The sequence below is a fragment of the Narcine bancroftii genome, chromosome 5 (genome assembly GCF_036971445.1).
Source record: "Narcine bancroftii isolate sNarBan1 chromosome 5, sNarBan1.hap1, whole genome shotgun sequence".
Lineage (NCBI taxonomy): Eukaryota > Metazoa > Chordata > Chondrichthyes > Torpediniformes > Narcinidae > Narcine > Narcine bancroftii.
The window spans coordinates 216,045,795-216,071,634 of NC_091473.1; the positions used below are offsets into that span (position 1 = coordinate 216,045,795).

The 25,840-nt window shown below is 52.9% G+C and overlaps 1 protein-coding gene across 2 annotated transcripts; it reads left to right on the plus strand.

The window, feature by feature from the left end:
- Positions 1 to 46: 46 nt before the first annotated feature.
- On the plus strand, positions 47 to 25,840 carry LOC138764836 (uncharacterized). Of its 2 annotated transcripts, XM_069941168.1 has the most exons (11): positions 57 to 531; positions 12,973 to 13,075; positions 15,417 to 15,561; positions 16,196 to 16,278; positions 16,364 to 16,471; positions 17,440 to 17,576; positions 19,749 to 19,911; positions 20,137 to 20,235; positions 20,885 to 20,964; positions 22,359 to 22,609; positions 24,421 to 25,840. In XM_069941168.1, exons 1-11 carry the CDS (start codon positions 438 to 440, stop codon positions 25,708 to 25,710), a joined length of 2,553 nt encoding a protein of 850 aa, XP_069797269.1. In that variant the 5' UTR covers positions 57 to 437; the 3' UTR covers positions 25,711 to 25,840. The 2 variants fall into 2 exon arrangements, with proteins under 2 accessions (XP_069797270.1, XP_069797269.1); XM_069941169.1 differs by lacking the exon at positions 16,364 to 16,471 and having other exon boundaries at positions 47 to 531.

The following is a 25,840-nucleotide window of genomic DNA, read 5'->3' on the forward strand; positions in this document are numbered from 1 at the left end:
ACTTGACAAGGGTGACAACCTCCACCCAGGGCGTGTGTGTGCTCGCTCTCTCTCTCTTTCACTTTGTCCCACCCTTCTGCTTGCTTACCCCCTCCCTCCGTCACTTGCTTCCTGCCAAGGCGGAACTAGATGAGTGTTCGACCTCCTGCGCTCTGCTCCACCCTCGGTGTCGCTGCCGGCCCTCCCGCAGACTCCCTGTACCTTCCGTCTTCACTCCAGCACCAGGCACAGCTGGACTCGACCACACCCTGTAACCGCGGCACCGGGAGAGTGGGGACAGTGGCAAGGCAGAGCGAAGGACTCCCAAGCGATGGCAACAGGCGGCTTCCAGGTCGTGGGGCCCAACTGGGGCAGGTAGGCCAAAGGTGCCCATCCGTACCCTGGTTGACTGGGGCCGACAGGAAGCGCAGCACGGCAACAAAGACGACCCACCCACCATGAAACGGCAGAAGGGCAAGAAGAAAGGGCCAACAAAGGAGAAGGTGTTCGGCTGTGACCTTGGAACTCACCTGGAGGGGACAGGACAGGACGGTAAGATTCAGAAACAGTGAACCTTGGTGAAGCTGAAAGAGAAGGAATGAGAGGCTCCAGTTGGTGTACAGATATCCCCTAACAGGAGATAGGAACTGAGAGATGCATGTCAGCACAGATAAATTCATGTGAGATGCCGATCAGTGTACAGATTTCCCTTAGTGAGAGGGACTGAGATGCTGGTTAGTGTACAGATATTGCCCTGAGAGAGAGGGACTGAGAGACACTGGTCAGTGTACAGATATTGCCCTGAGAGAGAGGGACTGAGAGACTGGTCAGTGTACAGATATCCTGCTGAGATAGAAGGACTAAGAGACATTGGTCAGTGTATAGATGTCCCCCTGAGTGAGAGGGACTGAGAGACACTCAGCATTGTACAGACTTCCTCCTGAGAAAGAGAGACACCGGTCAGTTTACAGATACCTCCTTGGGAGAGAGGCCACTGAGATGTGAGATGGGTAGGGAAGGGACCAGGTCCTGCATAAAGAACAGTTATCTCTGGATTACTCCCCTGGCCACATGGTGGTGAGCTCAGAAATACAATATCTGGGAGATGAATTTGTGGCTGAGGAGCTAGGGGACAGAATTCAGGTTTTTGGGTCATTGAGTTCTAGGGTAGAGACGACCTGTTGGTTCATAGAAATCTACAGCATAGCACTGGGCCTTCGTCCCACAGGATTGTGCTGACCTAATAACTTACTCTAACAACTGCTTAGAATTTGTCCTACTGCATCATCCTGCATTTTCCTCAGTTCCATGTACCTGTTTAATGGTCACTTAAAGGATCCTCTCGTACCTGCCTCCACTGTGTCCACATACAATTCACTGGTGGAAAGAGGAGTAGGTGTGGCATAATTGGTTATGGACAGATCTTTTTTCCCATTTAAATTTAGATTTATGAATATCCAGTTAAGAACTTTATTCTTGCTTAACCAGGTCGGTGTGGATGTATGCTTTCTTGCCGGATATCAGTGATTCTGTTGAAAATGTACATGGCATGATCAGCAAGTTTGCAGATAACACCAAACATGTCTGGCCTTGTAGATAGTGAAGGTAGTTGCCAAAGATTGCAGCATGGTCTTGATCGGTTGGCCAGAGGAACAGTTGAGGTCTAACGGGGGTCGGACCTACACAGTGAATGGTGGGGACGTGAGGAGTGCTACAATGCAGAGGGATAAATGAGTACAGATATATAGTCCCTTGAAAGTGATGTCACAGGTCGATAGGGGGTCAGAAAGGCTTTCAGCGCATTGACCTTCATCAGTCGGTGTTGAATTCAGAAGTTGGGAGATCATGTTGCAGTTGTACAATCCGATGGTGAGGCCCTGTTTGGAGTGTTGTGTTCAGTGTCGGTCATCGTGCTACTGGAAAGATGTCAAGGTGGAGAGGGTGCAGAGATTCACAATGATGTTGCCAGGACTCAGGGGCCTGAGTTATAGGGAGTGGCTGAACAGACTAAAGTTCTATTCCTTGGAGTGTAGGAGGATGAGGGGTGATCAACAATTATAAGAAGAATAGGTAGGGTGAACGCAGAAGTTTTGCACCATGTCGGGGAATCAGTAACCAGGTTGAGGTTGAGGGGCTGGGGAGCTATAACAGCAAGCTGAAGTGTAATTATTGTATGCAGAGAAGGGTGGGTGTATGGAAGGGGCTACCAGAGGAGGTGGTTGAGGCAGGCACGATTGACATGTTTATGAAATATTTGGAAGAATACGTGGAACACGTGGGTATAAAGCAGAGGATTCCAAACATTTTCTTTCCACTCACATTCCACCTGAAGTAATTCCTATCCCATAGGTGCCCTGCAATAAGTAAGGGAATGCTTAAGGTGGTACGTGAGTGGGAAGGGAAGGTTGAGAACCACTGCTTTAGAGGGGTATGAGCAAAATAAGGCAGATGGGCTCGTGTGGGTGACTCAGTCAGGTCGATATCGATAGGTTAGGCAGAAGGGCCTGTTTCTATTCTGTATGACTCCAAGGGAGAGAGAGAGAGGAACTCAGAGACACTGCTCAGTGAACAAATATCCCCCTGAGAGAGAGGGACTGAGAGACAGAGACACAGGTCAATGTTCAGATATCCCCCTGAGACAGTGGGATTGAGAGAAGCTGGTCAGTGTACAGATATAGGCCTGAGGGAGAGGATCTGTGAATCTCTGGTCAGTGCACAGATAATTCCCCTGAGGGAGAGGGATGGAGAGGCACTGGTCAGTATACAGATATTTCCCCTGAGGGTGAGGTACTGAGAGACAAGAGTCAGTGTTCAGATATACACCTGAGAGAGAGGGACTGAGAGACACTGGTCAGTGTATAGATATCCCCTGAGAGAGAGGGACTGAAAGACACTGGTCAGTGTAGAGATGTTCTCCTGAGAGAGATGGACTGAGAGACATGGGTCAGTGTACAGATATTCCCCGTGAGGGAGAGGGACTGAGAGAATCGGGTCAGTGTACAGATATTCCCCTGTGATAGAGGGACTAAGAGACATGAATCAGTGAACCGATATCCCACTGAGAGAGAGGAATTGAGAGACACTGGTGAGTGAACAGATATCTCCCTGAGGGAGTGGGACTGAGAGACACATGTCAGTGTATTGATATCCCCCCTGACAGAGTGCGACTGAGAGTAACGAGTAAGTGTAAAGATATCCCACGGAGAGAGAGGGACTGAGAGACATGAGTCAATGTACAGCTGTCTCCCTGAGAGAGAGTGACAGAAAGACTCTTGTCAGTGCACAGATATCCCCCTGAGAGAGTGGAATGAGGTACTCTGGTCAGTGTACAGATATACAACTGAAGGAGAGAGACTGAGAGACTCTGGTCAGTGTACAAATATCCCCCTGAGTGTGAAGGATTGAGACACAGAGACACTGGTCAGTGTTCAAATATTCCACCTGATGGAGAGGGACTGAGAGAAACGGGTCAGTGCACATGTATCCCCCTGAGTGAGAGGGACTGATACAAAGAGACACTGGTCAGTGTTCAGATATTCCCCCTGAGGGAGAGGGACTGAGAGACAAGGGTCAGTGTTCAGATATACATCTGAGAGAGAGCGACTGATAGACACTGGTCAGTGTACAGATATCCTCCTGATGGAGAGGGATGGAGAGACACTTGTCAGTGTACAGATATCCCCTTGAGAGAGATGGACTGAGAAACTCTGGTCAGTGCACATATATCACCCTTAGTGAGAGGGACTGAGACACAGAGACAATGGTCAGTGTTTAAATATTCCCATTGAGGGAGATGGACTGAGAGACATGGGTCAGTGCACAGATTTCCCCCTGAGTGACATGGATTTTGACACAGAGACACTGGTCAGTGTTCAAATATTCCCACTGAGGTAGAGGGATTGAGATACCAGTCAGTATACAGATATTCCCCTGGGAGAGAGGGAGTGAGAGACACTGGTCAGTGAACAGATATCACCCTGAGAGAGAGGGACTGAGAGACACTGGTCAGTGTACAGATATTCCTCTGAGTGAGAGAGACTGAGAGAAAAGGATCAGTTTACAGATATCGCTATGAGAGAGATGGGGACTGAGAGTAACGTGTCAGTGTACAGATATGCCCTGAGAGAAAGGGACTGAGAGACACTGGTCAGTGTACAGATACTCCTCTGTGTGAGAGCGACTGAGAGAAAAGGATCAGTTTACAGATATCGCTATGAGAGAGATGGGGACTGAGAGTAACGGGTCAGTGCACAGATATGCCCTGAGAGAAAGGGACTGAGAGACACAGGTCAGTATACAGATAACCCACTGAGAGAGAGGGAGTGAGAGACATGAGTTAATGTACAGCTGTCTCCCTGAGAGAGAGTGACAGAAAGACTCTCGTCAGTGCACAGATATCCCCCTGAGAGAGTGGAATGAGGTACTCTGGTCAACTGAAGGAGAGAGACTGAGAGACTCTGGTCAGTGTACAGATATCCCCCTGAGTGTGAAGGATTGAGACACAGAGACACTGGTCAGTGTTCAAATATTCCACCTGATGGAGAGGGACTGAGAGAAACGGGTCAATGCACATGTATCCCCCTGAGTGAGAGGGATTGATACAAAGAGACAATGGTCAGTGTTCAGATATTCCCCCTGAGGGAGAGGGACTGAGAGACAAGGGTCAGTGTTCAGATATACATCTGAGAGAGAGCGACTGATAGACACTGGTCAGTGTACAGATATCCTCCTGATGGAGATGGACGGAGAGACACTTGTCATTTTTACAGATATCCCCTTGAGAGAGACGGACTGAGAAACTCTGGTCAGTGCACATATATCACCCTTAGTGAGAGGGACTGAGACACAGAGACAATGGTCAGTGTTTAAATATTCCCCTGAGAGAGTGGGAGTGAGAGACACTGGTCAGTGAACAGATATCGCCCTGAGAGAGAGGGACTGAGAGACACTGGTTAGTGTACAGATATCCCTCTGAGAGTGAAGGACCTAAAGACACTGCTCAGTGTACAGATATTCCTCTGAGTGAGAGGGACTGTGAGAAAAGGATCAGTTTACAGATATCACTATGAGAGAGATGGGGACTGAGAGTAACGGGTCAGTGTACAGATATGCCCTGAGAGAAAGGGACTGAGAGACACTGGTCAGTGTACAGATAACCCACTGAGAGAGAGAGGGACTGAGAGAAACTGGTCAGTGCACAGATATACCCTTGAGGGAGAGGGTCTAGGTGACTCTGCTCAGTGTCCAGATATCGACCTGAGAAAGAGGGACTGAGAGGCATGTGTCAGTGTACAGATACCTCACTAAGAGAGAGAGTGACTGATAGACACGGGTCAGTGTACAGATATTCCCCTGAGGGAGAGGGACTGAGAGACACGGTTCAGTGTACAGATATCCCCCAGAGGAAGAAGGACTGAGAGACACGGTTCAGTGTACAGATATCCCCCAGAGGAAGAAGGACTGAGAGACACGGGTCAGTGTACAGATATTCCCCCTGAGATAGAGGGACTTAGAGACATGGGTCAATGTACTAATATTCCCCTGAGGGAGAGATGCTGGGAGACACTGCTCAGTGTTCAGATATTCCCCCATTGGGAGAGGAAATGAGAGTCTAGGGTCAGTGTAGAGATATTCCCCCTGAGAGACAGGGACTGAGAGGGTCGGGTCAGTGTATACATATTCCCCCTGAGAGAGATGGACTGTGAGACACTGGTCAGTGTACAGATATCCCCGTGAGAGAGAGGGGAATGAGAGACACTGGTTAGTGTACAGATATCATCTGAGTGAAAGGGACTGATAGACACAGGTCACTGTACAGATATCCCTCTGAGGGAGAGTGACTGAGAGATACTGGTCAGTGTAGAGATATTCTCCAGAGAGAGAAGTCCTGAGAGACACTGGTCAGTGTCGAGATGTTCCCATGAGAGAGAGGTACTGAGCGACACGGTAAGTTTACAGATATTCCCCTGAGAGAGAGGGACTGAGAGACAAGGGTCAATGAACAGACATTCCCCCTGAGGTAGAGGGACTTAGAGACAAGGGTCAGTGTACTAATATTCCCCTGAGGGAAAGGGACTGAGAGAGATGGGTCAGTCAACTGATATTCCCCCTGAGGGAGAGGGACTGAGAGAAACGGGTAAGTGTATAGATATTCCCCTGAGAGAGAGGGTCTGAGAGACACTGGTCAGTGTCTAGATGTTCCCATGAGAGAGAGGGACTGAGAGACACGGTAATTGTATACATGTTCCCCTGAGGGAGAGGGACTGAGAGATATGGGTCAGTGTATAGATATTCTCCAGAGAGGTACTGAGAAACATGGTTCAGCGTACAGATATTCCTCTGAGTGAGAGAGTCTGAGAAACACGGGTCAGTGTACAGATATCCCCTTCGAGAGAGAGCGACTGAGAGACATGGGTCAGTGTACAGATATCCCCCTGAGGAAGATTGACTGAGAGATACTGGTCAATGTCTAGATGTTCCCATGAGAGAGAGGGACTGAGAGACACGGTAAGTGTACAGATATTCCCCTGAGGGAGAGGGACTGAGAGACATGGGACAGTGTACAATTACATATGTTTCGCGTGATAATTATAATTTTGTTATTAATAAGTGGTTATTATATTCAGAATATTTTCATTTCTATTTATATTGATTAGATTTTAACATGTAGGTGGGGGAGGTTCTTTTCTTTTCTTTTTTTTTCTATATATATAACGAAAGTTCATGTTTACCATTAATTGATGTATATGTCATTTATTATTTGTTTTTTGAATGAATAAATAAAGTTTAAAAAAATGGGTCAGTGTACAGATATCACTCTGAGAGAGAGGGACTGAGAGACACTGGTCACTGTACAGATATTCCCCCTGAGGGAGAGGAATTAAGAGACACTGGTCAGTGTACAGAAATTCCCCCTGAGGGAGAGGGACTGGGAGACATGGGACAGTGCTCACATATACAGCCGAGAGAGAGGGACAGAGAGACACTTGTCAGTGTACAGATATCCTCTTGGGAGAGAGGGACTGAGAAACTCTTCTCACCCTTAGTGAGAGGTACTGAGACACAGAGATAATGGTCAGTGTTCAAATATTCCCACTGAGGGAGAGGGACTGAGAGACACGGGACAGTGCACAGATATCCCCCTGTGTGAGAGGGACAAGACACAGTGACACTGGTCAGAGTTCAAATATTCACGCTGAAGTAGAGAGACTGAGAGACATGAGTCAGTGTACAGATATCCCCCTGGGATAGAGGGACTGGGAGACACTGGTCAGTGTACAGATATCACCCTGAGAGTGAGGGTCTGAGACACACGGGTAAGTGTGCAGATGATCCCCTGAGAGACACATGTAAGTGTATAGATATTCTCCAGAGAGAGAGGTACTGAGACACACTGTTAACTTTAAAGATATCCCCTTCGACAGAGAGCAACTGAGAGACATGGGTCAGTGTACAGATATCCCTCTGAGAGAGAGTGACTGATAGACATGGGTCAGTGTACCGATATCTCAGTGAGAGAGAGCGACTGATAGACACAGGTCACTGTACAGATATCCCCCTGAGGGAGGGTGACTGAGAGATACTGGTCAGTGTAGAGATATTCTCCAGAGAGAGAAGTACTGAGAGACACTGGTCAGTGTCGAGATGTTCCCATGAGAGAGAGGTACTGAGCGACACTGTAAGTGTACAGATATTCCCCTGTGAGAGAGGGACTGAGAGACATGAGTCAGTGAACCGATATCCAGCTGAGAGAGAGGGATTTAGAGACACTGGTCAGTGTACAGATATCACCCTGAGAATTAGTGACTGATAGACACAGGTCAGTGCACAGATATCCCCCTGAGAGATCGGGACTGAGAGACATGGGTCAGTGTACAATTACGTATGTTTCGCATGATAATTAACAAAATTAATAAGTGGTTATTATATTCAGAATATTTACATTTCAATTTATATTGATTAGATTTTAACATGTAGGTGGGGGAGGTCCTTTTCTTTTTTTCTATATATATATATATATATATAGAAAAAAGTTCATGTTTATCCTTAATTGATGTATTTGTTATTTATTATTTGTTTTTTGAACCAATAAATATAGTGTAGAGATATTCTCCAGAGAGAGAGGTACTGAGAGACAATGGTCAGTGTTGAGATCTTCCCATGAGAGAGAGTGACTGAGCGACACTTTAAGTCTACAGATATTCCCCTGAGAGGAATTGAAAGACATAGGTCAATGCACAGATATCCTCCTGTGTGAGAGGGACTAATACACAGAGACACTGGTCAGTGTTCAAATATTCCTGCTGAAGTAGAGGGACTGAGGACAAGAGTCAGTGTACAGATATCCCCCTGAGAGAGAAGGGCTGAGAGACACTGGTCAATGTATAGATATCCCACTGAGAGATAGGGACTGAAAGACACGGCTCAATGTACAGATATCCCCATAAGAGCGAGTGACTGAGAAATTCTCGTCAGTCTACAGATATCCACCTGAGAGAGAGGGACTGGGAGACACTGCTCAGTGTACAGATATCCCCCTGAGAGAGAGGGACTGAGAAACACTGCTCAGTGTACAGATATTCCCCTTTAGGGAGAGGGACTGGGAGACACTGGTCAGTGTACAGATACCCCCCGAGAGAGAGGGACTGAGGAACACGGGTCAGTGTACAGATATCCCCCTGAGAGAGGGGGACTGGGAGAGTCTGGTCAGTGTACAGATATTCCCCCCTGAGATCGAGGGACTGAAAGACACGGGTCAGTGTACTAACATTCCCCTGAGAGAGAGGGACTGAGAGACACTGATCAATGTACAGATATTCCCCCTGAGAGAGAGGGACTGAGAGTTATGGGTCACTGTACAGAAATTCCCCCTGAGGGAGAGGGACTGAGAGACTAATGTCTGTATACAGATATTCCCCCTGAGTGTGAGGGACAGGAAGACGCTGGTCAGTGTACAGATATCCCCCTGAGAGAGAGAAACTGAGAGACATGGGTCATTGTACAGATATTCCCCCAGAGAGAGAGAGAGACTGAGAGACACGGGTCATTGTACAGATATTCCCCCAGAGAGAGAGGGACTGAGAAACACTGCTCAGTGTACAGATAACCCACTGAGAATCCGGGACTGAGAGACATGGGGCAGTCTACAGATATCCCCTTGAGAGAGAGTGATTGAGAAACACTGCTCAGTGTACAGATAACCCCATGAGTGAGAGGGACTAAGAGACACTGGTCAGTGTACACGTATCTTCCTGATGGAGAGGGACTGAGGGATACGGGTCAGTATACAAATATATCCCTGAGAGACAGGAACTGAGAGACACGGGGCAGTTTACAGATATCCCCTTGAGAGTGAGTGATTGAGAGACACTGCTCAGTGTACAGATAACCCCCTGAGAGAGAGGGACTGAGAGACACGGGTCAGTGTACAGATATCCCTCTGAGAGAGAGGGTCTGAGAGACACGGATCAGTGTATAGACATCCCACTGAGAGAGAGGGACTGAGAGACACGGGTCAGTGTACAGATATACCTATGAGAGCGAGTGACTGAGAAACACTCGTCAGTCTACAGATATCCACCTGAGAGAGAGGGACTGGGAGACACTGGTCAGTCTACAGATATCCCCCTGAGAGAGAGGGACTGAGAGATACGGGTCAGTGTACAGATATATCCCTGAGAGATAGGGACTGAGAGACACGGGTCAGTGTACAGATATCCCTCTGAGAGAGTGGGATTGAGAGATTCTGGTCAGTGTACATATATCCACTTGAGAGAGAGGGATTGAGAGACACTGGTCAGTGTATCGATATTCTCCAGAGAGAGAGGTACTGAGAGACACTGCTCAGTGTATAGATTTCCCCTGAGAGAGGGAGATTGAGACACACTGGTCAGTGTACAGATACCCCCAGAGAGAGAGGGACTGAGGGAAACGGGTCAGTGTACAGATATCCCCCTGAGAGAGAGGGACTGGGAGAGACTGGTCAGTGTACAGATATTCCCCGTGAGATCGAGGGACTGAAAGACACGGGTCAGTGTACTAACATTCCCCTGAGAGAGAGGACTGAGAGACAATGATCAGTGTACAGATATTCCCCCTGAGAGAGAGGGACTGAGAGTTATGGGTCACTGTACAGAAATTACGCCTGAGGGAGAGGGACTGAGAGACTAATGTCTGTATACAGATATTCCCCCTGAGTTTGAGGGACTGGAAGACACTGGTCAGTGTATAGATATTCTCCCGAGAGAGAGGCACTGAGAGACACGTGTCACTGTACAGATATCCCCCAGAGAGAGAGGGACTGAGAAACACTGCTCAGTGTACAGATAACACGCTGAGAGTCCGGGACTGAGAGACACGGGGCTGTCTACAGATATCCCCCTGAGAGAGAGAGAGACTGAGAGATACGGGTCATTGTACAGATATTCCCCCAGAGAGAGAGGGACTGAGATACACTGCTTAGTGTACAGATAACCCGCTGAGAGTCCGGGACTGAGAGACATGGGGCAGTCTACAGATATCCCCTTGAGAGAGAGTGATTGAGAGACACTGCTCAGTGTACAGATAACCTCATGAGTGAGAGGGACTAAGAGAAACTGGTCAGTGTATACGTATCTTCCTGATGGAGAGGGACTGAGAGATAAGGGTGAGTGTACAGATATATTCCTGAGAGACAGGGACTGAGAGATACGGGTCAGTGTACAGATATCCCTCGGAGAGAGAGGGACTGGGAGACATGGGTCAGTGTACAGATATCCATCTGAGAGAGAGGGATTGAGAGACACTGGTCAGTGTATAGATTTCCCCTGAGAGAGGGGGATTGAGACACTGGACAGTGTACAGATACCCCATGTATGAGAGGGACTGAGAGACACTGGTCAGTGTACAGACACCCTGAGTGAGAGGTACTGTGAGAAACGGGTCAGGGTACAGATATTCCGCCTGTTGTAGAGGGACTGAGAGACACCAGTCAGTGTCCAGATATACCCACTGAGGGAGAGAGACTGAGAGACTAGGGTCAGTGTACAGATATCCCCCTGAGAGATAGTCAGTGAACAGTTATTTCCTTGAGGGAGATGGACTGAGATACACGGGTAAGTGTTCAGATATCCACCTGAGAGAGTGGGATTGAGAGATGCTGGTCAGTGTACAGATATACCCCTGACAGAGAGGGACTAAGAGACATGGGTCAGTGTACAAATATCCCACTGAGAGAAAGGGACTGAGAGACACTGGTCAGTGTACTGTTATTCCTCCTGACCGAGAGGGACAGAGAAACACTGGTCAGTGTCCAGATATACCCAATGAGGGAGAGAGACTAGGGTCAGTGTACAGATATCCCCCTGAGAGATAGTCAGTGTACAGTTATTTCCTTGAGGGAGAGGGACTGAGAGACAGGGGTCAGTGTCTCGATGTTCCCCAGAGAGAGAGGGGCTGACAGACACGGATAAGTGTTCAGATATCCACCTGAGAGAGTGGGATTGAGAGATGCTGGCCAGATATACCCCTGACAGAGAGGGACTGAGAGACACTGGTCAGTGTACAGATATCCCTCTGAGAGAGAGGAACTGAAAGACAAGAGTTAGTGTACTTACATCCCCCTGAGAGAGAGAGACTGAGAGACACAGGTTACTGTACAGATGTCCCCCAGAGAGAGATGGCCCGAGAAACACTGCTCAGTGAACAGATAACCCCCTTAGAGCCCGGGACTGAGAGACACGGTTCAGTCTACAGATAACCCCCTGAAGGATAGGGATTGAGAGACACTAGTCAGTTTACAGATAACCCCTTGAGTGAGAGGGTCTGAGAGACACTGGTCAGTCTACTGATATCCCTTTGAGGGAGTGGGACGAAGAGACATGGGTCACTGTGTAGATATCCCTCTGAGAGACAGGGAGTGAGCAACACTGGTCAGTGTACATATATCCCCCTGAGGGAGAGGGACTGAGAAACACTGGTAAGCGTACAGATATCCCACTGAGGGAGAGGGACTGAGAGACATGGGTCAGTGTGCAGATATTCCCCATGACGGAGAGGGACTGAGAGAAATGGGTCAGTGTAGAGTTATTACCCCTGTTGGAGAGGGGCTGAGAGACTAAGGTCAATCTGCAGATATTCCCACGAGAGTGAGGGATTGAAAGACACTGGTCAGTGTATAGATATTTTCCAGAGAGAGAGGTACTGATAGACATTGGTCAGTGTACAGATATGCCACTGGGAGGGAGGGATTGAGAGACATGGTCAGTGTATAGATATCCCCCTGAGAGAGAGTGCTGAGAGACAGGGGTCAGTTTGTAGATGTTCCCCTGAGAGAGTGGGATTGAGAGACCCTGATCAGTGTACAGATATACCTCTGAGCGAGAAGGACTGAGAGATTCTGGTCAGTGTACAGATATACCCCTGAGGGAGAGGGAATGAGAGTCATGGGTCAGTGTACAGACATCCCCATGAGAATGAGGGACTTAGAGGCACGGCTCAGTGGACTGATATTCCCCCTGACAGAGAGCGATTGAAAGACACGGGTCAGTGTACAGATATTCCCCCTGCGAAAGAGGGACTGAAAGACCTGGGTCAGTGTACCGATATTCCCCCAAAGGGAAAGGGACTGAGAGACATGGGTCAGTGTACAGTTTTACCTTTGAGAGAGAGGGACTGAGAGACTCTGGTCAGTGTACAGATATCCCCCTGAGGGAGAAGGACTGAGAGACACTGGTCAGTATACAAATATTCCCCCTGAGGGAGAGGGACTGAGAGACTCTGGTCAGTATACAGATATCCCCCTGAGGGAGAAGGAATCGCAGACACTGGTCAGTGTACAGATATCTCCCCGAGAGAGATGGACTTAGAGACGCGGGTTAGTGTACAGATATCCCCTGACAAAGAGGGACTGAGATACATGGGTCAGTGTACAGATATCCCGAAGGGAATCGTTAACTGATAACTGTTCCTGTGCTTTCTTTATCCTCTGTGCACCTGACCAACATTCTCTCCTAGTGCCCCAGGTTTTGAAGCAATGTGCAGAGTTCATCGAGGAGCACGGAATTGTTGATGGAATCTATCGACTCTCTGGAATATCATCAAATATTCAGAAACTGCGGTAATTCATCTCTCTCTCTCTCTCTCTCTCTCTCTCTCTCTCTCTCTCTCTTTTCCACGTCCTCTGGCTCCTCATTCTCTCACATTCTCCCCCACCTCTCTTTCTCCCTCACTCCCAAACCTTCACTCCCAGCTCGTCACCCCCTCTTCCTACCCCCTCTCCCACTCCTCACTCACTCCCCCACACCCCCCAAGGGCCTGGGAGGTGCACCGATGGTTGGGTGTCGGTGGGATGGGGGAGGGGTAGGTGCAGGGTGGTCTCATATTGGGAGGTTGAACAGAATGGGACAGTACCTGCTGAAGTCAATGACCCCCGGGATCCCCAGGGGCTCAAGGGGAGATGTTGAGAAGGTGTCAGAGAGGGAGCAGAATCTGGAAGAGTGTGAGGATTGGGTGGATGGGAGCAGTGTCTGGATGTGCGGGAAGGGGTAGGGATGGGGGAGGGAGTGGGGAAGTTGTGGGGAAAGGGGGAGGGAGTGGGGGAGTGGTGGCGAATGGCACAGGGAGTGGGGGAAAGGGGAGGAAGTGGGGGAATGGTAGGGAGTGGGGGAGTGGTGAGGAGTGATGGGGAATGGGAGAGGGAGTGGGGGAATGGTAGGGAATGGAGGAGGGAGTGGGGGAGTGGTGAGGAATGGGGAGGGAGTGGAGGAGTAGTGGGGAATGGGAGAGGGAGTGGGGGAGTGGTGGGGAATGGTAGAGGGAATGGTGGGGAATGTGAGAGGGAGTGGGGAAATGGTGGGGAGTGGGGGATTGGTGAGGAATGGGAGAGAGTGTGGTGGGGAGTGGGGGAGGGAGGGGGAGGGATGGGGAATGGGAGAGGGAGAAGGGGGAGTGGTGGGGAATGGGGGAGGGAGTGGTAGGGAATGGGTAGGGAGTGGGTGAGGGAGTGGTGGAGTGGTGGGGTGTGGTGTGGAATGGGGAGTGGTGGGGAATGGGGGAGTGGTGGGAAATGGGTGGGAGAGTGGGGGATGGAATGGTGGAGTGGTGAGGAGTGGGGAAGGGATTGGGGGAGTGTGGGGAGTGGTGGGGAATGGGGGAGTGGGAGAGTGAGTTGGAGAGGGAGTGGGTGAGTGGTGAGGAGTGGGGGAGTGGGGAGGGAGTGGGGGAGTGGTGAGAAGTGGGAGAGAGAGTGGGAGAGGAAGTGGGCGAGTGGTGAGGAGTGGGGGAGTGAGAGGTGGAGAGTAGGGGGAAGGAGTGGGGGAGTGGTGGGGAATGGTGAGGGAGTGGTGGGGAGTGGGGGAAGGAGTGGGGGAGTGATGTTGAGTGGGGGAGGGAGTGGTGGGGTATGGGAGAGGGAGTGGGGGAGTGGTGGGGAATGGGAGAGGGAGTGAGGGAGTGGTGGAGAGTGGGGAAGGGAGTTGAGGAATGAGGGAGTGGGGGAGTGAGTGGGGGTGTGGGGGAGGGAGTGGGGGAGTGGTGGGGAATGGGAGAGGGAGTGGTGAGGAGTGGGAGAGGGAATGGGGGAGTAGTGAGGAGTGGGGGAGGGAGTGGGGGAGTGGTGAGGAGTGGGGGAGGGAGTGGGGGAGTGGTGAGGAGTGGGGGAAGGAGTGGGGGAGTGGTGAGAAGTGGGGGAGTGGGGGAGGGAGTTGAGGAGTGAGGGAGTGGGGGAGTGGTGGGGAGTGGGGGAAGAAGTTGAGGAGTGAGTGAGTGGGAGAGTGGGGGAGGGAGTGAGGGAGTGGTGAGGAGTGGGAGAGGGAATGGGGAGTGGGGGAGGGAGTGGGGGAGTGGGGGAGGTTGAGGAGTGAGGGAGTGGGGGAGTGGTGGGAAGTGGGGGAGGGAGTTGAGGAGGGAGTGAGTGGGAGAGTGGGGGAGGGTGTGGGGAATGGGGGAGTGATGGGGAGTTGAGGAGTGGGGGAGGGAGTGGGGGAGTTGGGGTGGGTGAGGGAGTGGGGGAGTGGTGAGGAGTGGGAGAGGGAATGGGGGAGTGGTGAGGAGTGGGGGAGGGAGTTGAGAATTGAGGGAGTGGGGGAGTGGTGGGGAGTGGAGGAGCTGGTCATTTTTGATGGTGACGAGGAGACATTTCTCTCTATGAGGGTGTTGATCTCCCCAATGAGTGATGAGGGGGCTCCTTACTATAGGAGGGGTGACGAGGGATCCCCTCTCTGGTAGGGGCAGTGAGGGAGTACCTCTGGGAGGGGTGGCAAGGGAGATCCACTCTCCCACTGAATATCTCCAGATTATGGACATGAGTCAGTGGGGGAGTCGATGGAAACAGGTGGCAGAGGGGAGCTGATGTCAAGGTTAGACCAGTCCTCATGTCAGTTGGAAGGCAGAAGGCTTGAGAGGCCAAGTGGCCTCATTTCCATTCCCATAAGTTACAGCAAATTTGCCTTTGATCACAGGCAGGAGTTTGACACGGAGAAGACAGTGGATCTGTGCAAGGATGTTTATCTGCAAGACATCCACTGTGTCAGCTCCCTCTGCAAGGCCTACTTCCGAGAGCTCCCCAATCCCCTGCTTGTCTACCAACTGTACGATAAATTCGCAGTAAGTCCAGGGGACTGGGCACAGTTTGTTATGCACCAGCCCAAGACACACTCTGGGGGCACATCAGGCTCAGGAGGAAGTTCCCTCTACACTGTCCCATCACAAACTGCCGGGCTACAGGTCAGAACCGGGGGTTGTTCCCTCTACACTGTTCCATCACACACTCCTGGGGCACAGGTCAGACCCAGGAGGAAGCTCCCTCTACACTGCCCCATCACACACAGCCTGGGTACAAGTCAGACCCAGGAGGAAGCTCCCTCTATAGTGCCCCATCACACACAGCCTGGGTACAGGTCAGACCCAGGGGGGAGCTCCCTCTACATTGTCCCATCACACACTCCTGGGGCACGGGTCAGACCCAGGAGGGAGCTCCCTCTACACTGTCCCATCACACACAGCCTGGGTACATGTCAGACCTGGGGAAGCTCCTTCAATACCGTCCTGTCACACACTCCCAGGGTACGGGTCAAACCCGGTGGGAAATTCACTCTACACCGTACTGTCACACATTCCCAGGGCACAGGTCAGACCCAGGGAGAAGCTCCCTCTACACCAGGCCATCATACACCCCGGAGGCACGGGTCAGACATGGAGTAAAACTTATCTTTCAAACATTGCCCTCTTACATTGCCAGGATGCAGTGAACACACAGATGGAAGCTGATCGTCTCATGAAAATACGCCAGGTTCTGCAGGAACTGCCACCGTCCCATTACAGGTAACATCTGATGCTAATTCACTGCCCCTCCCCCAGCGTGGGGATCCCTCGCCGCCCATCTACTGATGGCTCTTTTTGTGTCCAGGACCCTGGAATACTTGATGAGGCACCTCCTGCGAATGGCCTCCTACAGCCCCCAGACTAACATGCACAGCCGCAACCTTGCCATCGTCTGGGCCCCCAACCTACTGAGGTCAGGCCTCGGACACAGAGACCCTCACCAACCCCCTCCCATCCTTACACCCCTCTCCTCAAATCCCTGCTCTTAACCCCCTGCCCACCTCCTCTCCTCTTCTTCCCCTCTTCACTCCCCTGGTCCTCTCCCTTCTCCTCACCCCCTCAAACCCCTGCCTAACACACCCATAATTCATTTCCCTCATTTAGCCCCCCTCCATCTCTTCCCTGCCCCAGTCCCCTGCCTTCCCCCTCTTTCCCACTCCTTCCTCCCTACCACATCTTCCCACTCTTCCATTATCCACTTTACCCCTCATTTTCTCTTTGCCTCCTGCTCACTCCTCTCTTCAGTACTTCCTCCCTCAATCCCTCTCTCCCCATTTTTCCTTCCCTCAATCCCTCTCTCCCCATCACTCCCCATCACTCCCTTCCCATTATTCCTCCCCTCAATCCCTCTCCCTCTCCATCACACCCTCCCCATCACTCTCTCCCTCAATCCCTCTCTCCCCATCATTCCTTCCCTCAATCCCTCTCTCTCCCCATCACTCCCTCCCTCAATCTCTCTCTCCTCATCACTCCCTCTCTCTCCCCATCACTCTCTCCCTCCCCATCACTCCCTCAGTCCCCTCTCTCTCCCCATCACTCCCTCCCTCAATCACTCTCTCCCTTCACCCCCTCCCTCAATCCCTCTCTCTCCCCATCACTCCCTCCCTCTCTCTCTCCCTTGCCAATATGATAGTGCAGAGGGAAGGTTGAGAGGGACTGGACGGGGGTTGAAACAGAGGGTGTGGAGGGGCTATTGAATGGATGGAGGGAGGGGAATTGAACTGGAGGGGAGGGAGGGAGTGACAATGTGGAGGGTGTTGAGTTTAGCAAGAGGTGTGGGGAGGGGCTGGGAGGTTGGAGGTTGGAAGGAAGGAAGGCAAGTAACTGTTGAGGATGGAACCCTGTCTGGGGGTGAAACTCATGCTCCTCCCCTTTCGCCAGATCCAAGGAGATTGAGACGTCAGGGTTCAATGGGACGGCAGCCTTCATGGAGGTGCGGGTCCAGTCCATTGTGGTGGAGTTCATCCTCAACCACGTGCACCAGCTCTTCAGCTCCAGTGATCATTTCTCTCAACATGGTAAACTCCCAGTCGGTCCGGCAGTCAGTCGTCTCACCTGTCCCTGATTCTACACCGACTCCTCATTTCTCTGTCTGTCTCTCTCCCCCCACCCACTTTCCCCTCCCCTCCCCTTCCCCTACTCCTCTCCTCCTCCCTTCCCCTATCCCTCTCTCCCACCCCTCTCCTCCCCTTCCCCCACCCTTCTCCTCCCCTCCCCACTCTTTTCCTCCCCTTCCCACTCTTTTCCTCCCCTTCCATTCTCCTCCCCACCCTTCCCACTCTTTTCCTCCCCTTCCTCTCTCCTCCCCTTCCATTCTCCCCCCACTCCTCCCCACCCCTCTCCCCACCCCTCTCCCCACCCCTCCCCCCACCCCTTCCATTCTCCTCCCCACCCCTTCCATTCTCCTCCCCACCCCTCCCCTCCCCTTCCCCTTCCCCCACCTCTACCCTTCCCCCACCCCTCCCCTTCCCCCACCCCTCTCCTTCCCCCACCCCTCTCCTCTCCCACCACTCTCCTCCCCTACCCCTCCCCTACACCTCCTCTACCCCTCTCTTCCCCTACCCCTCTCCTCCCTCACCCAACTCTCTTCCCCCTCTCATGCCCTCTCTCCCTACTACTATCTTCTTTCCTGGGATGGGATGGTTGGTGTTGAGAGGGTCCCGGTTCCCTTAACACCAGTCACTGGACGTTACCCTGCAGGAATAGCAACGTCCGGTAGGAGACAATTTGTTGGCCTTTGTTGTGAGAGGGGTTGAGTCCAAGAGTCAAGACGTCTCAGTCCGATGGTCCAGGGTCCCAGGGAGACCACACCTGGAATATAGGAAAGGTCTGGTCTCCCCACCTGAGGGAGGATCTACCTGTTGGAGAGGGAGTGCAGCGAAGGTTCATCGGATCAATTCCCGGGATGCCAGGTTTTCACATGAGGAGAGGTGAAGCAGACTGGGACTGTCCTCTCTGGGGTTGAGGATGAGAGGTGACCCCACTGAAATGTCCAAACTTCTGACGGGGTGGATGTGGGGAGTGGGCTTCCCCCAGCTAGGATGTCAGGAAAAGGGTTCCTGTTCTCAGAGTGAAGGGTGGGCTGCTCAGCTCAGAGATGGGGGTGTCGACATGTCAAGATGGAGGTCAGAGTGAGCCAGGCATTCCAGTAGATGAATCAAAAAATGTCTAATGAGGAGATCAGGTCACAAGTTGACCTTGGTTCAAGGGTGGCACAATCGAAGAACAGGGAGGTCTTGTTCCAACTGTGCAGGGTGTGGTGAGGGCTTGGGTAATGATGTACAGTTTTGCCCCCTTTAGCTGACAGAAAATTCAGGAACCTTGGGGATGGGAAAAAGGGTATAGATTGGGCAAGTTCCCGAGCAAGGGAGTATCAAAACAGACTAAGTCATTTGGGTCTTCATTCCTCTGAGTTTAGAAGAACGAGGGGCGATCTTGTTCAAACGTGAGATCCCAGGGAGGATGGACAGGTCTCAATCAAGGGGACAGAGAGACAGGATGAAGGGCCAGGCCTGGAAAGTTAATACCTCTCTGATGGTGGTGGCGGCGCGGTTAGCATGATGCTGTCACAGTGCCAGCGACCCAGGCTCGAATCTGCCACTGTCTGCAAAGAGTTTGTCCGCTCTCCCTGTGACTGCGTGGGCTTCCTTTGGGTCCTCTGGTTTCCCCCCCACCCCCCATGCCCCCAAAGACATGCAGGGAGCATTTGGGTGGCCTGGAAGGCCTTGAGCCATTGAAATTAAAAATTCAGCATCCATAGGAAACAGAAGGCAGCCGATGATTCGGGCCTGGGCCCCTCTTCATCAGGAGAGCCAAAACTCAGACAGATGCTTGAATTAATAGGCAGGAGGGGATGGGAGTGAGAGAAGAGGAGGGAGGAAGGGGAAGGGGTGTAGGAGCACAGGCTAACTGGTGGGAAGGTAGAAGCTGAGGTGATGAGGGAGAGGAGGAAGGGGATGGGGAGCTGGAGGAACAGAAGAGTTTGGAGAAATGGTACAGGTGAGGCCGTGTTGGGATTGAGGGGAAGAATGCCCTCCTCTGTCTCCTGATGTCTTGTTGTGATGGGAGTAGTCACGGGATAAGAGGTCAACGGTGCCAAGGCCATGGTCTGATCGGGGACGGGGCAGGGGAGTCAGTTCCTCATTGGTCCTGCTGTTAAACTTTTTCTCCCCACCCTCCCCCCTACACAGATGGAGATACTGAGCGATGCCAGTCGCTGCCCTGCCTCAGTCCTCGGATGGAGCAATTGACGGGTCGGACCCATCCCTCACAGATCCCACATATCCTTCACTTAGGTGATGGGCCACCCGCCATGAAGCCCTACCACACCATCATCGAGCTGCCGGATAACAGGTGAGGGCCAGGGATGGAGAGGTTGTCACAGTTGGTCACAGGCTGGGGTCTATTCTAGGGGTTTGGGTGGGTTTATCTATATAACAACATCCAGGATAGTCACTCACGGCTGCGATCTTATCCAGTGGATCAGGGGTTTGTAAAATCGAATAACAGATCCCTGGGATCTGGGGGTTTGGGGATTTATATATGTTTAGACCTAGTCTGTTATTCCTATTAACACAGACGGAAAGGCTCCTTAAAGGCGAAGAAGTGGCGATCGATATTTAACCTTGGGAGATCTGGGAACGATTCCAAACGAAAGTTGTGTCGAAATGAGGGAAAAAGGTGAGTAAAAGTGAAAGGGTGCTTCTAGAAACTGGAGAGATGGAGGGAGGTGGGTGCTGGACACAGTGAGAAATTTGGGAGTGAAGTGGGAGGCACAGTGAGGGTCAGCAGAGGGACTAGAGGAATCGATTTGTGGACTTGCCAGGAGTGAGCATGCATATTTGTAGGATAGTGTTACAGGGGTAACTAGGCTCCAGGGGGAGGGGGATGTGGATGATGGGAATGGGTGGGAAAGGGTGGGTCTGTGGGAAGGGTGTCATTGACAAAGGGTGGGGTTGGGTTGGAGCATGGGGAGGGAGTGGGAAGGGGTAGGGTCAGGTCAAAGAGGTGAGGGGGAGCAGGTGGAAAGGCATGGGGTTTGGAGGGGAGCGGGAGGGAAGACGTGGGGTCCAGGGAGTGGATGGGTGGGAAGGCGTGGGGGGGGAAGTGGGAGGGAAGGTGTGGGGTCTGGGGGTGGAACGGGTGGGATGATGTGGGTTGGGGGGCAGCGGGTGGGAAGGCATGAGGTCTGGGGAGGGAGTGGGTGGGAAGGCATGGGGCCCGGGGGGGCGGGTGAGTAAGAGGGAAGGCTGGGTTTGTGGGCGGGATGTGGGAGTGGTGGGTCTAGTCTGACATTTCCTTCACGTTAACCCATCCCTTCCCCTCCAGATTTGAAGACCTCCTCTCTCACTCTGCGACCAGCCAAGAGCATGGATTCATTGAGCTCTGCACCTTTCACCAGTGATGGTGAGTCTTGGCACCTCCAGCACCCACCACACCTGTGGTATCTCCTCGTGTTGCTTGCCCACTGCCCTGCCAACCTCTGTGTGCTCCCGAGATTCAGGCCAGAGATGTTCCTCCTCTCATGGGGAAGCATTGTTGAAACCACGAAATCTGTGCTTGTGGGGGTGTCAGGCAGGGTACTTCAGGGAATATGGTCTAATCTCTCTCCACACCCCCTCCCTTGTCTCCATCCCATTCTCTCTCCCTCCCACCTCACCCACCCCCCTGCCTTCCCTTCTCTCCCTCCCCAGGATCACCCCCCCCATGGTGATGGGCGGAGCCCCCTCAGCCGCAGGGACAGTTTCTCCAGCCCCCCGCTGGAGCGGGAGGGCTTCCTTACCTCACTGCCCCTGGTGGTGGGGAAGCCAGTGCTGCGGGGGGGACCCAACTCCCCTCGTTCGGCCAAGGAGGTGCAGGAGAGGGCGGGCCGCCGGGTGGCCCTCCACATCTCGGAGCCCTTCTCTGTCTCCCTGCCCCAGCATGTCACCACCCTCCTGCCAAGAGCTCTGGCCCACAGGCAGCCAGCAACCTCTCCACGGGCTGGGATGAGGATTCTGAGCAGACAGCCATGCTGGCCCAGGATCCAGAGGGCGAGGAGGATGAAGAGGGTGAGTGAAGAACTGGGGAGGGGGCGGTGGGAGAAGAGAGTGGTAGGGGAGTCTGGGGTGTGGTGGGGGTGTGGGCATCATTAAGGGGGGGCCAGAGTGGGGGTGGGTTGTCAGGGAATGGTAGGGGTATCGGGGGTGTTTGGGGCTTGGGTGTCAGGGAGGGGATGTTGGGAATGGTAGGGGTGTCGGGGAGGATGGGGTGGGGGTATCGGGAACAGTGTAGGGCGCTGGGGTGGGAGGTGTTGGGCGGTGTTGGGAACAGAAAGGGTGTGGGGGGGCTGAGGTGGGTGTACAGGGGAGGGGCAGTATCAGTGTGGTGGGGGTATCAGGATCAGTAAAGGTGTGTAATGCGTGTCGAAAGATCCAAGGACTTGTTGATCCAAACCAAGGCTTTTATTAACTAAAAGACTGGAGCATATCACAAGTAGGTCGACCAGTCCAGAATGACCTGGTCTGTCTAGGAGCAACCCTTTAAGACCTGCCAGTAGGTGTGGCTACACTCTCAGCCAATCACAGTACATATACACATTGGTGATAGAATCTGTATTATCACAAGGTGTTGGGGGCAGTGTCGAGGGGAGGGCGTTGGGAACAGTGATGGTATTGGGGACTGTGTGAGGATGTCAGGGAGGGGTGAGTTGGGGTGGTGGGACTGTCAGAGACTGGGTGAATGTCAGGAGTAGTTTGTCAGGGCAGGGGCATGTCGAGGGCAATGGAGATGTGACTGACAACCCCCCCCGTCCCCCTCAGCCTCAGCTCTGACCCAGGAAATCTCCTGGGAACTCCAGGACACCTTCTCGTTCCTGGACAGCCAGGACATGACGGAGCTGGGCGACGCCGAAATGCAGGAAGATTTTGGCCGGCCGCTCCGCACCCCTGAGGAGATGGATCCGTCCGAATCGCTCCCGGCCTTCGAGCACGAGGCCTTGCGGCTGGACATGAGCATCGAGTCGCAGCTGATGGAGCTGGATGAGGGTAGACAGCTGGCCTACAGAACCCAGGTGAGGATAGGGTCTCCCGGAATCCAGGCCCTTGGGCCCCTGAACTCCAATGTGCCCATATGTCTTTTGAACATTGTTATTGTGCCCACTCCTCTCGTGTTCCTCTGGCCACTTGTTCCAGATACGAATCACCCTCTGAGTGAAAATCTTTCCCCCAAGATCTCTCTTTAACTCCTCCCCTCTCACATTTAACCCATGCCCTCTCGTTCCTGGGAAACGATCTTTGAGCTTCCACTTTATCCCTTGCTCCTTGTGCTTTACAAGCCTCCGTTAAATCACCCCTGCATTCCAGGGATAAAGACTCAGCCTCTCCCTGTACCAGCGACAGCCTGCAGAATCTCCTCTGCACATGCAGGCCCGCGCGCCCAGTGCCTTCCTCACCCACCACCGGTCCACCCAAGTTGCCTCTTTGAAGGAGCTTATGCTCTCTCCAGCGCCCGATCATTCACCATGCCACTTCCGCCCTGGTTTGACTCACCTCACACTTGCCTGAATTAAATTAGATTTGCCACACCTCCCCAAACTGATGGATATCCTGTTAGATATGACCACAAAATAAATGCCTATACCTCCTCCCCCCACTCCCCCCCCTACCATTTGGGGGCCCCAGTCCTTCGAAGCAAGGAAGCACTTCACTTTGTGAATCTGTAGGGGTCATTTTCTCCACCCGGTGCTCCTGATATCGCTTCGCCTACGTCGGGGAGACTGGGCACAGATGGGGAGATTGTTTCGTTGTCACTTCCACTCGGTCCGCTGCAATAACAGGGTGGTCAACCGTTTCAATTCCACACTCCACTCCAATACAGACATCATGTACTCCCACACCGACGTCATGCTCTCCCACACTGCGGCCACCTGCATGTTGGAGGTACTCCAGTCTTTATTTCCATCTGGGCACTCTCCAGCCTGATGGCATTAACATCGACCTCTAATTTCCATTAAACCCCTCTCACAAATCTCTTTCCCTCCATGTCCCTGTTTCCTTTCCTCCAGTTCCTCCATCCCTTCCCTCTCCATTCAGAGCTACTCTCACCCCACCACATCTCAGCTTTTTTCTCCTACCCTCCCACCTGTACGAACTCTGACCTGTGCTCCTCCTGCCTTCCTCACCTCCTCATCCACTCAACCCCCTGCCATTCCCTCCTCTCCTCCCCACACTTCAACCCCCTGCAACTCTCTCTTCTCCTCCCCTCAACCCCCTTCCACTCACTCCCCTCCTCAACCCCCTGCCACTCTCTCCTGTCCTCTCCTCCCCTCAAACCCCTGCTACTTCCTCCTCTCCTCTCCACCCCTCAACCCCCTGCCACTTTGCCCTTCACCTCAGCAGGTACAGACAGTGTTTGATCTGTCTCACGAATAAAATTTTCCAGCTGTCCCGAAACAATCTCCCCATCTTGTCCCAATCCACAACTTCCTGTCAAATTGCTCCAAAAAATCAGCCTCACCCTGATTGAACTTTATCTTGTAACCAGTCCTATCTTTCTCCAAAACTAGATAAAATGGATGGAGTTCCAGACATTGGATCATGGGGCGGGGTGTGGGGATAGGGTGTGGGATCAGGGTGGGGAGTGAGATGGGGTGTGGGGATGGGGTATGGGGTCAGGGTGGGGAGTGGGATCAGGGTGGGGTGTGAAATGGGGTGTGGGGTGGGATATGGGGTCTCGGGGTGGGGTGTGGGGATGGGGTACTGGATCTTGGAGTGGGATGTTTGGTGTGGGATATTGGGGTGGTACTGGGTTGGGTGTTTGGGGGTCTGTTTTGACCTTGTCCATATTGACCTGTGGTTTCTCCCCCCCCACCCCCCCCAACAGCTCCATCTCTGGGAGTTCTCAGTGGAGCCCCCTTGCGAGGATGAGTGGGAGTTGGATCAGGTTCATCCCCTCTGCCCCATGCCTTCCCCTCCCCCGCTGAATGTCCCTAAACCAAGGGATCCCACCCCTTCCAGCCCAGAGTCTGGCAAAAGATGCTACACATCGGCAGGGGATATCACTGGCCAGGAAGATTCAAATGCGGTGACTGGGACAGAGGGCTGTTCAACCACAGGAGGTGTCACTGGGCAGGAAGATCCCAGTGCGGTAACCGGGACAGAGGGCTGTTCGACCACAGGAGTTGTCACTGGGCAGGAAGATTCCAGTGCGGTGACCGGGACAGAGGGCTGTTCGACCACAGGAGGTGTCACTGGGCAGGAAGATCACAGCGCGGTGACTGGGACAGAGGGCTGTTCAACTACAGGAGTTGTCACTGGAAAAGGAGATCCCAGTGCAGTGACTGGGACAGAGGGCTGTTCGACCACAGGAGGTGTCACTGGGCAGGAAGATTCCAGTGCGGTGACTGGGACAGAGGGCTGTTCGACCACAGGAGTTGTCACTGGAAAAAGAGATCCCAGTGCGGTGACCGGGACAGAGGGCTATTCGACCACAGGAGTTGTCACTGGAAAAGGAGATCCCAGTGCAGTGACTGGGACAGAGGGCTGTTTGTCCACAGGAGGTGTCACTGGAAAGGAAGATCCCAGTGCAGTGATCGGAACAGAAGGCTGCTCGACTATAGAAGGTGTCCTTGAGGTGGGGGATACCTTGGCAGAGAGTCGGGGGTCTGAGAACTGCTGGGCCCAGGGTAATCTGGAGGGAGAGCCGGGGGAGGGGCTGGAGGAGGATTTGGGGGCCCAGGGGAAGATGCCAGGGGAGGGTCCACTGCTCACTGCTGTCCCCATGCTCTTGAAGAGCTCAGTGCTGCAGTACCACCACTCACGGGCCTTGCCTGTCGTGCCACCCAAGCCTCATTACGCTCTGCTGCCCCCCGCCTTGAAAGGTCGCCCACGGCCCCCAGCCCCAGGCGAGCACCGTCCCCTCACACCCTCACCTCGGAGCCTGGCATGGAGGAAGAAGGGCAGCCAGTCATTCGATGAGGTGGTGGCTCGGCGGAGGGAGCAGCAGTGGGTGGATTTGGCCCAGCCCCGGACCCAGGCCCAGTCCCGGGCCCTCCTCCGAGGTGACTCTCTGCCCTGTCCTCGGGACAGGCTCAGTCTCCCGGCCCCTGTGGACCTTCCCCCAGCTCAGACCCGCTGTCGCTCACTGGCCCTGGAGGGGGAAGACTCGGGGTGAGGGGGACCAGCACAGAGATGGAGGTTGGGGAGATGGAGGTCGGCAAGGACAGAGTGAGGGGGTCGGGGGCTGTGTCTGTGCTGGAAGACGGAAGTCGGGGAGATGCAATAAAGAATCTAGCACCAGTCAA